This window comes from Atta colombica, unplaced genomic scaffold (assembly GCF_001594045.1).
Source record: "Atta colombica isolate Treedump-2 unplaced genomic scaffold, Acol1.0 scaffold3, whole genome shotgun sequence".
Lineage (NCBI taxonomy): Eukaryota > Metazoa > Arthropoda > Insecta > Hymenoptera > Formicidae > Atta > Atta colombica.
The window spans coordinates 572331-588364 of record NW_017259403.1 but is presented as its reverse complement, the minus strand read 5'-3'; the positions used below and the strand labels follow the sequence as shown (position 1 = coordinate 588364).

The 16034-nt window shown below is 28.7% G+C and overlaps 1 protein-coding gene across 2 annotated transcripts in view; it reads right to left on the bottom strand.

Annotated features, from left to right (window-relative positions):
- LOC108690199 (TOX high mobility group box family member 4-like) overlaps positions 1-16034 on the bottom strand; it is a 265219-nt gene that overhangs the window by 33077 nt on the left and 216108 nt on the right. For both annotated transcript variants that reach the window (XR_001931869.1, XM_018197379.1), the window contains exons 7-9: positions 12307-12442; positions 11843-12148; positions 11327-11419 (exon numbers count right to left, since the gene is read on the bottom strand). Coding sequence is in view for 1 of the 2 variants with exons in the window: in XM_018197379.1 (XP_018052868.1) it covers positions 11327-11419; positions 11843-12148; positions 12307-12442 (535 nt within the window). In the remaining variant the exon portion in view is untranslated. The remainder of the gene's footprint in view (positions 1-11326; positions 11420-11842; positions 12149-12306; positions 12443-16034) is intronic.

The window sequence follows — 16034 nt, the reverse complement described above, 5'->3', positions numbered from 1 at the left end:
TTATAGGTATTTATATTGATATACACATATTCTAATAGCGATTAAATTATAATTTAATATATTAATATATACTATGTAATTTAACAGTTACTAATCTACATAGTATTATTCATATATCTTAATAGTGACTAAAAATTATAATTATAATTAAATTATAATTAAAAAATTATAATTTAATTTACAATAGCAAACATTATTTTAAATTTATTGACTTTCAATTTACAAATTATTATATTTCACAAATTAGAGTATGTTAAGATATCGATGGGAATAGAAAATAAAAGTATTAAGTAGTTGCAGAAAAAACATAAAAATTTGTTCAACCGACAATTATAAATCCAGGATAGAAACGAATAAATCTACAGCGTCGATAACGTCTACCAATGCGCATCTCTAGATCTCTCTACCTATGTACTACAACAGAATATTAACAAAACGATGGCTTATTATAAATGCTGTTGTGTACAGGACAACTATCAAGGATTTAAATATTTTACTCAGTAATTGATACCATCACGAATGTACCACTCTTAATATAATTAGCATAATGATGAACTAGCATAGATATGAGATAGTAAATTAATTTATACATATTTATAATTTTAGAATCCAATTATTATATTATGTTTTTATAAGTTTTTTACCAAATCATTAATTTATAACGGGTTTTTCGTGTACAATAACCCAGCGTTGAAATGTCTGGTTTATAATGTTTATGTTTGCAATGATTATTTCTACTTGTTAAATATAAGATGATTTATCTGGCTAGTAGCTCTTCTGATTTATCATTGTTGAAAATAATGTAATTACAAAAAATGTACGTTATATCAAGAAAATTATAATATACAATACTCTTCATAAGTTTGGGAATATTCTACGTTTTTCAGGTTAAATAATTATTTAATTGAAGACGAAATAAAAGTATATACATATGTACTTTTATTTAGAACGTATGTATCTAACATATGTATATATGTATATATGCAATAGTATTTCATCTTTTTTCAATTAAAGATTTAATAACATATTATTAAAATGGAATTAATTTAATTAAAATGTGATTCATAAGAAATTTGATTCTTATGGGGCCATTTTACAATTTTTACGGAGTATGAAATCAACTTGCGACTCAAATTAGTTTATAGAAATTTTTATAGAAATCGTTAAATTACAATTAAATGACAATATATATATATATATTATAAACAATAGACCGAAATTTAATCTTGAGCATTTCGCTGTGAAATGATTACTGTGATTTGCTATGATTGTGTGTATAAGCTTATAGATGTTCTAAATAAATATTTATCGTCATTTAGACGTCTTACGAAATATTTAAACCAAAAACATGTATAGATTGCTGTCATGTAATGGCTTTCCTGTAAAACGTAGGGTATTCTCAAACTTATGGAGGGTATTGTATGTTGATAATAATTTTTCTAGGTAAAAGCGCTTTGGAGTTTTCAATTTCCATTTTTTAAATAGCATACTTTTTTAATCTTTCAAGAAGAATATCATAATGTGTTCTCTCCGATTGAATTTTATATGTATAATAATTCAGCCCTACGATTAATTTGTGGTAAAATTATAGAATGCGGTTCTCAAGCATTTCCGAGAAAAACGCATTTAAAGATTGACGTGTTGGTAATGTGCCGAACGGTAATGAACGAATTGAAGAAGCGTGATACGTAAGACATCCAGACTACAATGCTGCGTATCGCGTAATCGCTGATTCAATTTTTCACTTTTATTTTTTTAGAGGTCATTGAAATTGTCTACAAACTCCTACACACTAAATTTAAAAAGTGTATATTTAAAAAAAATGGTGACCTTGAAATTTTCGAAACGCCTCCACCGTAAAAAAATTATTACTAGCATATATTATGGTCTTCTTGATACCATACAATTTGTGTAATTACAATATTTTCGAATCTCTAAAAATAGTGGAGACAATCAAAATAGATATTCAAAATTATTGTCCCAACCTGCATATATCTATATATATATGTACATATCTATATATATATGTATCGAGTGTTTCGAGATCACTAGTACTACTCTTTTATCTTCGCAGAATAAGATCCAATCATAAAAGTATTCAAACAAAAGTTGAGTTGGTACTCTCCCAAAAATCGCAATTTTTTTCAATAATGAGCAAAAATAGTTATAAAAAGATATGTATGCAATGATTTAAGAGGGAATTGTGGTTTTATAAGTAAAAATTTATTTAAAAAATGAATAAGATAGTTAGTTTAACTTTTTACTTAAATATCATGTAAAATCTTTTAACATCTATGCTTCAATTGTTTATAAATATAAAGATCCTTCTCGCAAATGAGATCCACCTCATCTCTCTTCTGCCAAAGAGCGTACGACTTTTCATTCAAGTACAACTTGCTTCCCGTGGAAAGTCTTGCGCCCCTAGGTAGGGAGAAAGGAAGGATAGATCTTGCTTTGCATAGGAAATCAAACGTCTTTTAATAGAGAGAAATAGGGGCAGGAATAAAGTGTCCATGCATTTTTTTTCATTTTTGCGAATGTTTTATTCTGGTCTCACGCTAATATCAGAGAGAAACCTGAAAGAGCACATAAAGATTTTTTTTCTGTAACTTCAAAATGCTCTCGCGTACTACTTCTGAAGAAGTAGATGTAAATTACACAATAATATCCATTTTTTTGCAAGGCTCCTAATGGAAATAAATTGCTGAAATTGTTGAAATCTCTTTGATTTGATAGATTTATTTATTTTATTTATTTATTTTTTATTTATTTTTTTTTAGTTATTTTAGCGATTTATTTCCAATGTGAATATTTTGCATGATGAGTATGAAGACGTTGTTCACAATTCAAACGCTCGACTAATAATTATTAATCATTATTAATCGAGCGTTCGTATTGTGAATAACGTCTTCATATTTATCATCTAAGATATTTACATTGAAAGAAATCTTTTTTTTAATTCAATAATTGATTAAGTGATAATTCAGTGCTCTTCGGATACGTCGAATCTGTCAATTTGATGTACATCTCCGAATAACATTGGACACAGTCTTCGTAATGTGATCTTGCGGCTAACTATTGTTCTTTTATTACTATCTTACTGAAGAGGATCGAAGCGAGAATCGAAACGGTTATCACTTTTGATTAATAAAGATCATATCATACCAATATCCTTTTAATCTTAATTCATAAATTCAATATTGTTTGTGCACATAATGCATTGAGTATTGCACTATCGTTTGGTCTATACATCTATACGAATTATAAAACTTTTTTTAAGGAAACATCTATGTTAGGTGACAGCTCTACGAGTTGAAAAAATATGATTAACTTTTTTTCTAATTTCAATATAAAGTTTATTACAGCACTCTCAAATTTTGCGTCTACTTTAATCCTGTAAAAGGATTTTTGATTCCGTTGAGTAAATTCGGAGATTCATATCAATCTGTAAAATCCCGACAATTTGACCACTCCAGCATCCTCTTAAAGATTCAACTTCTGGCATAGATTTCTAGTTTATCGATTGTGTTCTCACATATAGATACAATCTAAAATAAGATTCTAATAGTTATTCTACAATGTGCTTTTTGTTTTCTGTTTTTTGCTTTTTGTTTTTACTTTTTACATCTTGTCGTTTTGCTTCTTATCCGGTTTTTTGTTTTATATCGTGAAGTATAAAAGTTAATGAACTTTAGAAGAACAAGAAACACATAGTAAGAAATACAATTGTCGATAAAATGCAAAGGAGCAAAAAACAGGAAACAAAGAGCACATTGTAGAATAGGTTTTATTAAATACGAAAAAAATGCCATTTAAAGCCATTTTTGGAACCGCTTATAGCGGACTTTGAATCCATTTTCTAACGAATATCAAATTTTTTGAGCAAATGACACTCATCTTATTTTATTTAATAGGAGATAGGATATTATAACTTTTAACCGTTATTTTTTTTAAACTAATTGGACATCTGGGTAACTTCCCTTGTAAGTGATCACTGTGCTTTCAATAGAGTTTAGTTAGAATCGTTTAATTTGATATCATATTTATTATTATTAAGTGTACCTCTATTGATTTACGAGATAAAAAAGAATGGCTGCTTACAAGGAGACATCTTGCATAGGTACATGTATAAACATGCATACGCGCGTACGCACGCCATGTCCGATAAAACCATAACAACATGTTTAAGGGTAGATTTTTGAAATCATTTTAAGACAAAAATCCAAATATTAAAATATCGAGATAATAATTTTTGAATTGTACGCATTTAAAGTTATCAAATTATATCATTTAAAATTAAATTTCATGCATTCAGATATGATACAATGCAAAGTGCCAACCACATCTGAACTTTAGGCGATATAATTCGCTAAATGCTTATAGTTTCAAAACTATTATAGTATTATACTTCGACATTTTGATATAAAGGTCTTTATCTCAAGATAATCTCAGGAATCTAATCTAAGTAGCGATCTATAATATATTCGCTGCAACAGCAAAAATGTGACTATACGCAGGAAAAAGATTAGTCAACGCAGCTAAAATAGCTGTGGCAGTTAAAATGTCTTTATCATAGGAACAGTTAATGTTGTTGCTATCAAAGCTGCTCAATTTATCATCTGCTAAAATTTAAATGCTGCAGCGAAAAATATTCGCTATTAGAGTAAAATGATGTTTAGCTAAATATATTAAGCTAATTTCTTTTTGCAACAGAAACTAATATTTGCAGCAAGATTGAGAATTTAAGCTGACATTATGCTATCACTTTTAATCATTCTAGTTATCAAATTTGACATTTTTTACAGGAGTACTTTTGTATCAACTATTGCGTTTAAAAATATATTGATACACGAAAAAAATGTTGTATTAACAGCATTTGTCAATATTAATCTATTCAACATTCAATAACAGTATTAATAAAATAAACATTTTTTAAAAATAAAAAAAATGATAACGTATTTGTTGCATTAATTGTAAATTAACAAGATTATTTTCAATTAGATGTTATTAATTTATCATTATTTCTTTTCTCTGTAGTATTGAAAGTCTATAATTCATATATTATATCACGTATATATTACACATTTCAATGCCACATTTCTAAATACTGCCAATAATTATCAGATCTACTTGTAAGATAATGCAGGCTTATTTAATGAGACAAAGATAGGAGAGAAATCCAATCTCCATTCATTCGTTTCGTCTCGTTAAATCAAACATGTGTCAAATCTGGATAAAAAAATAAAAAATTATAATAAAATGTATTATCAATTTATGTATTGTAATATAAGAAGATATACATAAAAAAGGCTTATTATGTCCTATAATTAATATATTCTATTAGTTTATATTAAAGGATCCATAATAAATACATGAAATAAACTTTTGATACAGATAATAAGCCAAATAAGCCAAAGTTATATGTAAAGTATCTGTTAATTGTAATTTCAAACAAAGAAAGGACTCTTAAAATTAAAAATTGTTAGAAAAATAGAGCAAATGAGAATACGATGCGGTATTTGGTGCGCAAAGTTCACAAATAAATCATATAATTAATAAATTAAAACAAAAATATATTTAGCTTGCTTAAAAAATTGAACATTTCAATCACATTTGGGGTCATCCTCAGCGATGTACAAAGAATTAGAATAGAGAATGCCGATTGACTTGGCTTTGGAGAATATTTGTAATAGATAGATAGCTGAGTATTTCTAGTGGCTGTAACATCCTCAGAAATGAATTGATAATTACTTTTCAATTAGTTTTAAATTCAATTTTTTCTTATTTGGAGGTAATATATATAAACAAACTTTTGGTTTGTTTATGTAATGGGTTCTGCTTTATCTCCAGTGATTGCAGATTTAGTTATGTAAAGTTTGGAAAGTAGAGCTCCACATATTTTGAGATTCTCTATCTCGTTTTATGTAAGATACATAGATAACCATAAGATAAGATTGCCACGCTGGTATCTTCGAACATGACTTGTTAATAATTCTTAATATTTTCAATTGGTTTCAATTGAGACTTCAATTTATTATTGAAATTGATGATAACTTTTTGCATTTTCCAAATGTTAATATTTCCAATAACAATAATGTCTTAAGATTTGATTGGTTCCATAATTCAAATCCACCTTCTCAGATAAATATTTTAATTATTTATCTGCACTTCCAATCTTGCAAAAGAAGGATATTAAATGTTGTATGTCAGATTACTGATAAGAAGATTGCGGTGCAACTTATGTTGGTCAGACTGGTAAGAAATTATAAATCAGAATTTCTGAATACAAAAATCATTAATAGAAATACTATCTGTCAATCAGTTATCACTGATCATAGATTGCATTGTAATTACGAATTCGATTGGCAGAATGTTAGGATCTTAAACATTGAAAGATTTTTAAGCAAACGTTTGATGTCAGAGAAATGATTTTTATAAAATTACAAAATAACCTAAATTTACAGTCTGACATGGATTGTTTAAATCATATACTGGCATTCTTAGCGAGTTATAAAATTGTATTTATACGATCTTTAATTACTTACAATTGTAATTTACATCTATTAATTTTAAATATTCTTTTTTTATTTATATTATTTTTATCTTGATGTTCTTAATTTATAATGATTCTGACTTTAACTGTTAACATCTTTCTAACACCTAGTCTTTGTTCTTAATTTTTAATATTATCTGATTTGTGTAATTATTTCGTTCGTTTTATGTGTTCTCTTGCACTCTTGCCTGCAGGTGAGTTTTTGCTTCATTTGTTTTAAAAAATTTTTCTTTTTGTTCCAACCTGATGCTTCTTAGGTTTCTTTGAAATCATCATCGGCTTGTGAACCTCATTGAGTGATTTTGAATTTTTTATTTGAACTGGGACTCGCCTGTTATGCAAAACTGTAAGAAATCTCCATTCTAATTCTTTGTATATCGCTAAGGATGGCTCCAAATGTGTTGAAACATTCGACTTTGTAAGCAAACTAAATATATTCTTGTTTTAATTGAGTGATTTGTTTATCAATTTTGTACACCAAATACCCCGCCATACTCTCATTTGCCTTATTTTTCTAACATTGTAATTTCGTACAATATTACAATTGATTGTACTAAAGAATAAATAGCGGCTAAGATAATGAAGAATAACTGCCATTCGTAGCAATTCTATTAAGTATCCTTTTAATTTTAACTCATAAAGTTGAATGTCGACAGCAAATGTATTTTATCTTTAATAGCCAATTTTTAACAATAACAGTAAAGTTGAACCAGCAACTGACATTTAGCTGATATTATTAAATTGGTGTAAAAATAAATCGGTATTTATTGTTTTAAATTTTATCGCTTTACTGTACATTCAACTATGTTCATGTTGAACCATTTTTACATACATACTCACAAGCGCAGATTCCGCTGTGTTCATTGTGCTCATAATTTGTTTTCTCATCATTCTTTCTTCATCATTTGTTTTCTGTATTACTTTGTGTTAAATTACTATCATTATTGTTAAAAATGGAAAAGAAGCAATTTCGAGCAATTTTTTTATACGAGTTCAAACTAGGCTTTAAAGCAGAAAGTCAAAAAATGAATGAAGCATTTGGCCTGGAAACTACAAACGAATGGATAATACAACGATTTTAAAAATTTCGTAACAGAGATGAAAGCCTTGAAGATGAAAAGGGACGTGGACGGCTTGTAACCATTGACAACAAACAGTTAAAGACAATTATTAAATCGGCTTCATTAAAAACCACTCGAGAGGACTACCCAGGAATTGAACGTTGATTACTCTACAGTTGTTTGTCATTTAAAACAAAAATTAAAAACCTCGATAAATGGATTTCTCATGAATTGAACGAAAATCAAAGAAATCGTTATGCTCTTCAGAAATCTGTTCTGCTCTTATTTTGCGTAATAAAAATTACTCATTTCTTAAGCGCATTATAACATGTGATGAAAAATGGATTCTTTATGACAACAGGCGACGATTTGCTCAATAGTTGGATTATAATGAAATATCAAAACACTTCTCTAAGCCAAAATTGCATCAGAAGAAGATAATGGTGACCATTTGCTAATATTCAACAAAAATCATTCATTATAATTTTCTAAAACCAGGCGAAACTATCAGAGAAGTACTGCGATTGACAAAATGCATCAGCGATTATAACATCAACATTTAGCACTAGTCAATCAGAAGGGACCGATTTTGTTGCACAACATTTATCCACACCACAGTATAACTACATACAATAGCGACGATACGAGCAAACGAAGGGTTCAGTTTTGTTCTGCGCATGCATTGGCTGTAAAAAAGAGTATGGCTACTGTCATAGCATTAAAATTGTGACAACGATGATTGAGACACAATAAACTACAATTGAGAGCTGATTGAATATAATTACACATATTAAGATGAATAAAATAGATGGAATCTCTTGTATTTTTGGGTATCGAATTGATTCTTATCCACTCTATTCTCCGGATTTAGAATAAAACAAGAAATTATTGAAGCCTAATTCTGTAATTTTGCATGGAAATCTTTCTCATTTCTTTTTTCATTTTTATATGGGGCAATTACTAAATTTCTCATTCGCTTTAAACATTTACGTAAATAATGCGTTAATTCTGGCTGAAATTTGACCTGGAAGGATTTGAAGAGTAATACTTTCCAAGTTTCATATCAAATGAATTGTGATACCATCTCATAAAGATTTACCAGACTTATCGAACCATCCTCGTATTACAATGATTAAATAAATACAATTTTTCATTGTTTTATCGTTTTCTCTATCCTTATCTTATATTCTAGTACAAATTTGGATATATGTTGGATACAAAACTGGAGCATAAAATGTCTTAAAGATTTATGTTATGGCGTTTTAAAGAGATCTTAAAAATGTTTTATATTCCAATTTTAAACATTGTGCTATCTGAAATTGTCAAAATCAAATTGTAAATTGTTGATTTATAAATATCATGTTTCACATATTGTTTTATGATTTTATTTGGTTATTCCGGAAATATATTAGAAACAAAATAGACCTATGTTAATATATACAGTAGTATATTTAAAATATATAGAATTTATCCGAATTTAAAAAATTTTACTTTATATGCAAAATATTACATCTTTCGATGCCATTCAAATTCAGCGATCCGTAAAACCTTCAACATAGCTAACAGTCACGTGACCACTGACATCACAGAAGTCAACAACTACTGTATGTAGTTATATTGTGTCTACACGTTGCACAATCGACTCTGTAAAAACTGAACTTGGCTACGAAATTTTGCCTCACTTAGCATACTCATTGACCTCTCACCAACTGCCTTCTATCTTTAAACATCTCAATCACTTTTTACAGGAAAAAATCTTCAATCAAACTGCTGCTGAAAACATCTTCAGAGAAATTCAGAGAATCAATTCTAGAGCCCCAGAATTCTAATGGAATGCTAATGGAATAAAGAAACTTCTATCTCGTTGGCAAAAATGTGTAGATCCTAATGGTTCTTATTTCGATTAATAAAAGTTTGTTATGAATTTAGATATTTACATTTGAAGTTAAAAATCGTTATTTTTGTAATAGCCTAATATTAAGTTCTTTTTTTGCGTGTAATATAATATTCTGCTAGTCTTAATTACAATTTGTTATTTGGCAATCACAGCTATTTTAGCTGTATTATATGCAAAAAAAAGGATTTAGTAATATTAGTTAAATATCAATTGCTGGTTCAAACTCTGTTGTTATTGATAAAAGTTAGCTTTTTATTGAAGATAAAATATATTTGCTGCCGATATCCAACTTTATTTTAAAATCAAAAGCGTACTTGAGTAAGCACCTATTTGTCACTATCTTAGCCGCGTAACCAAACATTCCATTCGCAATTGTTTCTGGAATGTTGCCGGTTGCCATTTTATTCTAATAAAAAATATTTTTCACTGCAGCGCTTAAGTTTTAACAGTTAATAAATTGAACTTTGGCAGTAATGACAGCATTAACTGTCCCTATTATAAGGACATGTTTTAACAGTCACAGCTCTATTTTAGCTGCGTTAACTAATCTTTTCTCTGTGTATAATAGTTATGCAATCAGTACGCCAGATAATAGAAAAGTCAAAATGCAGCTACAGCTATTTTGATAGCTATAGTTGTTGTGACAGTTAATAAAGAAGTCAAAATATAGTCATAACATTTTTAACTGTATTGGTAACTGTACAGTCGCTAATAGCTAATAAAAAAGTCAAAATGCAGTCACGCCTATTTTTGGTTGTACACATATGATAATTTTATCGTCAAAATAGCTATTAACTGTAATTTAACTGTAATTTGTGTGTCATAGCAAAGAGTAACATAAACTATTAGTTTTAGGTTAAATTTAGCATGTATCAGCGATGATTAAAAGGACTCATTCATTTAAGAGGCTTTAAAATTATTACTTAAAGATCTATGTATCGTTTTATCTAATCAGTGTTACTTATGAATTTGCGTACGCGTTAGTATAATTATATGTACATTATAAATTGTAATAAGTTATCTATAATTAATCAATAATTAATCTTTAAATTTGATCTAATTAGTAAGATCTAATTAGTAGATTTAAGTAAGATTTTAAGTAAGACAAAGATACCGGGTTGTTACAAGTTCATTTCTATTTGTAAAAAAATATTCTTTCATTTTGTATTTTAAATATTTCTACATAATTTCAAGTTAAAAATTAAACTTTCATTAAATATTAATTTATACATGAAGATTCTGTTTATTAGTTTTTATTTTATTCAGATTATCACTGCTGTAACATATCGGCTGCTATGACAATCTCTTTACAGCAAAATAATCGTGCAATTGAATAACTGCAATATAATTTTCAAAGTTTAAAAATATTGTCCCATTTTTGTTACTACAATTTTATTAAAACGTTATAATAATTTTGTGGCGATAGTTATGCTAGACAAAAATGCTGCAGTGTAAGCTGCGACAACGTTATCGCAGACATTTTGAAGCTGCGTGATGGCTATAACAACTTTTCCGCAGCAAAATAATTGCACAGCCAAACGGCTGCGACATCGTCTTCAAAACCCAAAATTGTTGTCTCATTTTTGCTGCTACAATTTTGTCACAATGTCATAATGACGTTGTGGTAGTAATTGTCATAGACCCAAATGCTGCGATTTAAGCTGGGACAATCAAAGCTGGGTCATCGCACGTTTTAAAGCTTCATATGTTGAGAACCTTAAACATTGTTATGGTTTTTACCGGACATCATATATATGTTTATATATGTGCGTATATATATATGTATATATATATGTATATGTATAGTTTATTAACCTGCATATATTGCTGTTGAGAAATTTGCTGCTGCATGTGCTGCTGTTGCTGTTGTGTCATATGAGGTGGTGCCATTACACTGCCCATTAAGCTCTATAAAAATGGGAATACATGTATTCTTTGTTCAAATTTACATTTCTTTTTCTATATGATTCGAATTATTCTTACATGAATTATTAATCTCATAAAAATAAAATATCTTCATATATTAATTCTTATACATTAGAGAAAAATAAAGAAAAATTTAGAGAACTTTTTGCATAGAATGTTTTATTTATTATATATTATTATATGATAAGCCAAACGATAGTCTTATTTCATTTATAGAATGATGAATAATATATTAATCATTAAATTTATTAATTAATATATTAATTTTTGTCTATGTACTAATACTTATGTCATGAGAACAAGTATACAGCTACGTCATAATTTCGAAAAAATTAGATTTGTCTTCTATAACATGTATTTGAATCTTTTTTTAAGTTCTACCATATATTTGCAATAAGATCGTACTTGTTGAGGATTTCCTTGCATTGCTAAATGATGGGATGATTTTTTATTAACAGCTATTTGTTGCTGCTGTTGCTGATGTTGAGGCGACGAAGGTTGATGTTGAGGACTATAAACTTGATATGTAACATTTCCTGGCGCAGTATTGTTGGCATAGCTTGTGTATCCACTGTATTGCATTTGTTGCGGCTGTGGTGTTTGCTGTTTTTGTTCATTTTCACCTGCACCTTTGCTTACCAAAGATGCTCTGTACGCCGCGAGAGCTTTCAAATATTCCTTCTTAGCTGCTTCGGTTTTCTTTTTGTAATACTACATGAAAGTTTATATTTTAATTTACAACAATGGGATATTAATATTACAATATGTCTATAATTATACTAATATGTCGCAATTTAAAAAATAATATTCAATTAATTATTAAGTAAATAAAAGAGATATGTAGGGTAATTAAGATTTTAGATACTTACATTTTTATGTTCAATGTCTAATGCATCCCACATTGACGCAACAATTTTAGATACTTCACCGAAGCTGGCGTTTGGATGTTTTCCCTTAATTACTGCCTGAGTATCTCTAAAGAAAAGAGCATACGCTGACACTGGTCTGAAAATCAATCATCAGCGTTAGATTATAATTTTAAATAAATAATAATGTTCAGAGATTAAATTATGTTTAAATTATGTTTAAAGAATTATGTCCAAAGTTTTTTTTAGAAATCTATTATTTTTAAAAAAAGATAAAAAAAACGCTAATGCGTGCTTTTCGTGAAGAATCATTTGGACCGATTTGCCAATTACTTAAAATAACTCAAGAAAATATTTCAAATATTAAAAAAAAAAAGACAGTGTTTTGTATCGTAATAAACACCTAAATTCGACAGTATTCTGATAGATTTTAATGTTTGTAATGCATTCCGCCATTACTTATTCTTTTTTTAATGAATCCTTGTAATTTCACTATTTTAATAAAAACTTTGATATATGTTTTATTTTTATGAGAGAATAATATTCTTCCTTTCTCTCTTCTCTCTTTTCCTCTTTTTCTATTCATTTTGTTTCAATTTGGTAATAAATCACTCACAATATCTTAAGGAAATATCTTAAGGATATTTAGTATTTTTAAAATATTAGGAATTTAATAAAATTTTATGAATTGTTCTTATGTTCGAAGATTTTTGTGACAAAATCGAGAATCGATTTAACTCGAAGTAATTCGAAGTTATAAGGATTTTAATTTGCAACAAATTTATTTATTTATTTATTTTTATTATTATTACTTTATTATTATTTTATAAACTGTATATATATATATATATTATATAAAATATATATATATACACACACACTACTCAACAAAAAATAGAAAACACTTTAAACCACGCTCAAAATTGCACAATACTCAGAACACCGTAACTCGGTGAAAAATTATCAGACAAAAAATTAAAAAAGCATTTGAAAGCTTGAAATCTTTACTTTCAAAATTGATAATTGATATTTCAATTTGATTGATTCTTTATGGAGATATACAGACACAAATAAATACCCGTCAAATCTAAAAACTTTATGAAGATCTATGGCATAAAAATTCACACAAAAATGCAGTTTATAGCAGTCGAAAGTAAATTTTTAATTTAATTTGCTTCAATTCAATTTGCTTTTTTATTAAGTGCTGTACGATTTTTTTTCACTGAGTTATTGAATGTTGAAGCAAAAATGACTACTTTTGCTTTATGGTAACATATGAGGCGTCCTACAAAATATATAGAAAATGAACTCCGGCTAATTTGGCTGATTATGTTATAATTCTGATCATCCTCCAATCAAAAATCTCCACTCACTCTCTGGGCACAAAGTAAAAAATAAATAGTTTTTGAGTTATTGTATATCAAACTCATCAAAATCGCCATTTTGGCAAAAACAAATTTAAGTAGTGTCCTAAAAAAAATCAAATGACAGAAAAAAAGGACCACCCAGCGGCGTATATGGTATATCAGATAATCGCTTTCCTTTCTATAGAAAGAGACACTGACAACTGCAGACATTATGTTATCTCTCCCATCCCATCCCTCCTTGCTTAAGGGCGCACAAAAAGCGCTTCTCACCCTATTTCCCTCCTGCTACTGAGCGCACGAGTTTAGAATAGTTGCTTTTCATTTACACCGATTCTTAGACAATTCTCACTTGAAACGTCATAACTCAGTTGAATGCACGTTCCTTCTGACAAGTGAGATTTCAACTGAGTTTTTACCCAATCTGCATGAGATCGAGATCATATGCTTTAGTGAGTTTCAAAGTGAAGTTGTAAATCTGTGTTGACATGTGATAACTTTTTACCAAAGTAAGCAAATAGTGACGTCTGAGTACAAAATACTTAGCTTACTTCAAAACTTTAGTTTTATGTGTGTAAATGAAAAGCAACTAATGTCAACATTATTACTCACTATACGAATAGATGTGTATTAGACTGACAAGACAAAAAAATTTTTTTTAATCAGCCTCTGAACTCAAAAACTTTCATTTTATCAAAAGAACGCTCATAAATTTCTATCAAAAAATATTAAGATTTCGCTATTAGAAGTAGCTAGTGAATGATTTTTATAATAAATCAAAGTTTTGATTTTCATTAATACATATTTGATTTGATGCAAAAATTTAATCTGGATTTTAAATGTGGTACAGTATGTTTTTTTGATCGCTAAATACAATAATCCGCTAAATTCATTTAATCCTACAATATACACCTTAAGAAATATAGTCCGACTAATGTGAAAAAAATGACCAAAGTTCAAGATCGATTTTAGCAAGAATCTAAGCGTTCAAATGAGTTGTTCCCCTTAAATTATAGGTCTGTTCATCCAGAACAAGATCCAGTTGACGTTGATAGTTTCTCTATTGTGCCTATTTCTTCTAAATTTCTTACAATAGGTACCTATAGGATTACGCAGCATGTATGTATGTATAGGATAATATAGGAAATTTTTTTACAAAATTTTATAGAAATCTATGACATCAGTCCATGAAAAGAGGCTCCTATAGAATCGCATGGGAAAAAGAATGATATGCACGTTGATGCAATCGGACTTAAATGACATACAAGATAGTCCAGTTTGGGATTATTTTCGTGTGCAGATGAAGTAAACTAAACTGAGTCGAAAAATCCTGTATCATTTTGTAATTTTTACAATAATTAGTTTCTGTCGAATAAGCGGATAAAATATGCATAAGACAACTTTAAGATATTTTTCAAAGTTTTTTATGACATATTTTAAAGATGTTTTTCAAAGAACTCTTAAAAATATCTTAAAGTTGCGTCGATTAGACATTCTGCCCATTGGCTAATAATTGCGAAAATTGCAAAATGATAGAGGACCTTCCGGTTCAGTTTAATCCGCTTTATCTGCACACTAAATATTTTGAGATACTCTGTATAGTCCCAAAACAGTCAAATACAAATATTCTGAGACACTTTGTATAGTTCCTACACTATAATATATATTAGAGTACAAAATGCTATAATAGCCGACTGTAATTTCACGTGAAAATCTAAGATAATTTTTTCATAACTTTAAATCTGAAGGTCACGTGATAAACAAGATGTTTTTGATAACTCAAAAAAATCATGAGTATATATTTTCCTTATGGCAGTCAGGATTTTTTTATGCCCGACGTAGAACGTATCTCGTTTAATAATTATGATTTCTAGTTTTGGAAAGTTATGAATTATTCTTTCAAGTTAATATAGGTATAATATACCCATAGGAATGTGGAAGAGATGCCTCATGGGAACTAAAGACCTATAGGATATTACACTTTGACGTATAGGAACATATAGGTTCACATAGGACAGAGGACATGTGCATACGTCGTTCTATGATAGCCTATAGGCGTTTTCAATCTCCATGAGGCATCTCTCCTTTGTCTTACGTACGCCTATATGTTACTATACGTCATATTCTATAGAACTTTTAGTTCTCATGGGACATCTGTTCACATTGTGGGTACCTCTATTACTCTATTTGCATTCCTATGAATGTCCTATATATATCTATGCATACGCAAATCCTATAGGTAACTATACAAATTCCTACAGAATCTTATAGTCTCTATAGAAATCCATGAAAAAACCCGTAGGAATTTACAGCAGAGGAGCGCCATTGAACGAGTGACAATTAATCGACACACACACACACACACAC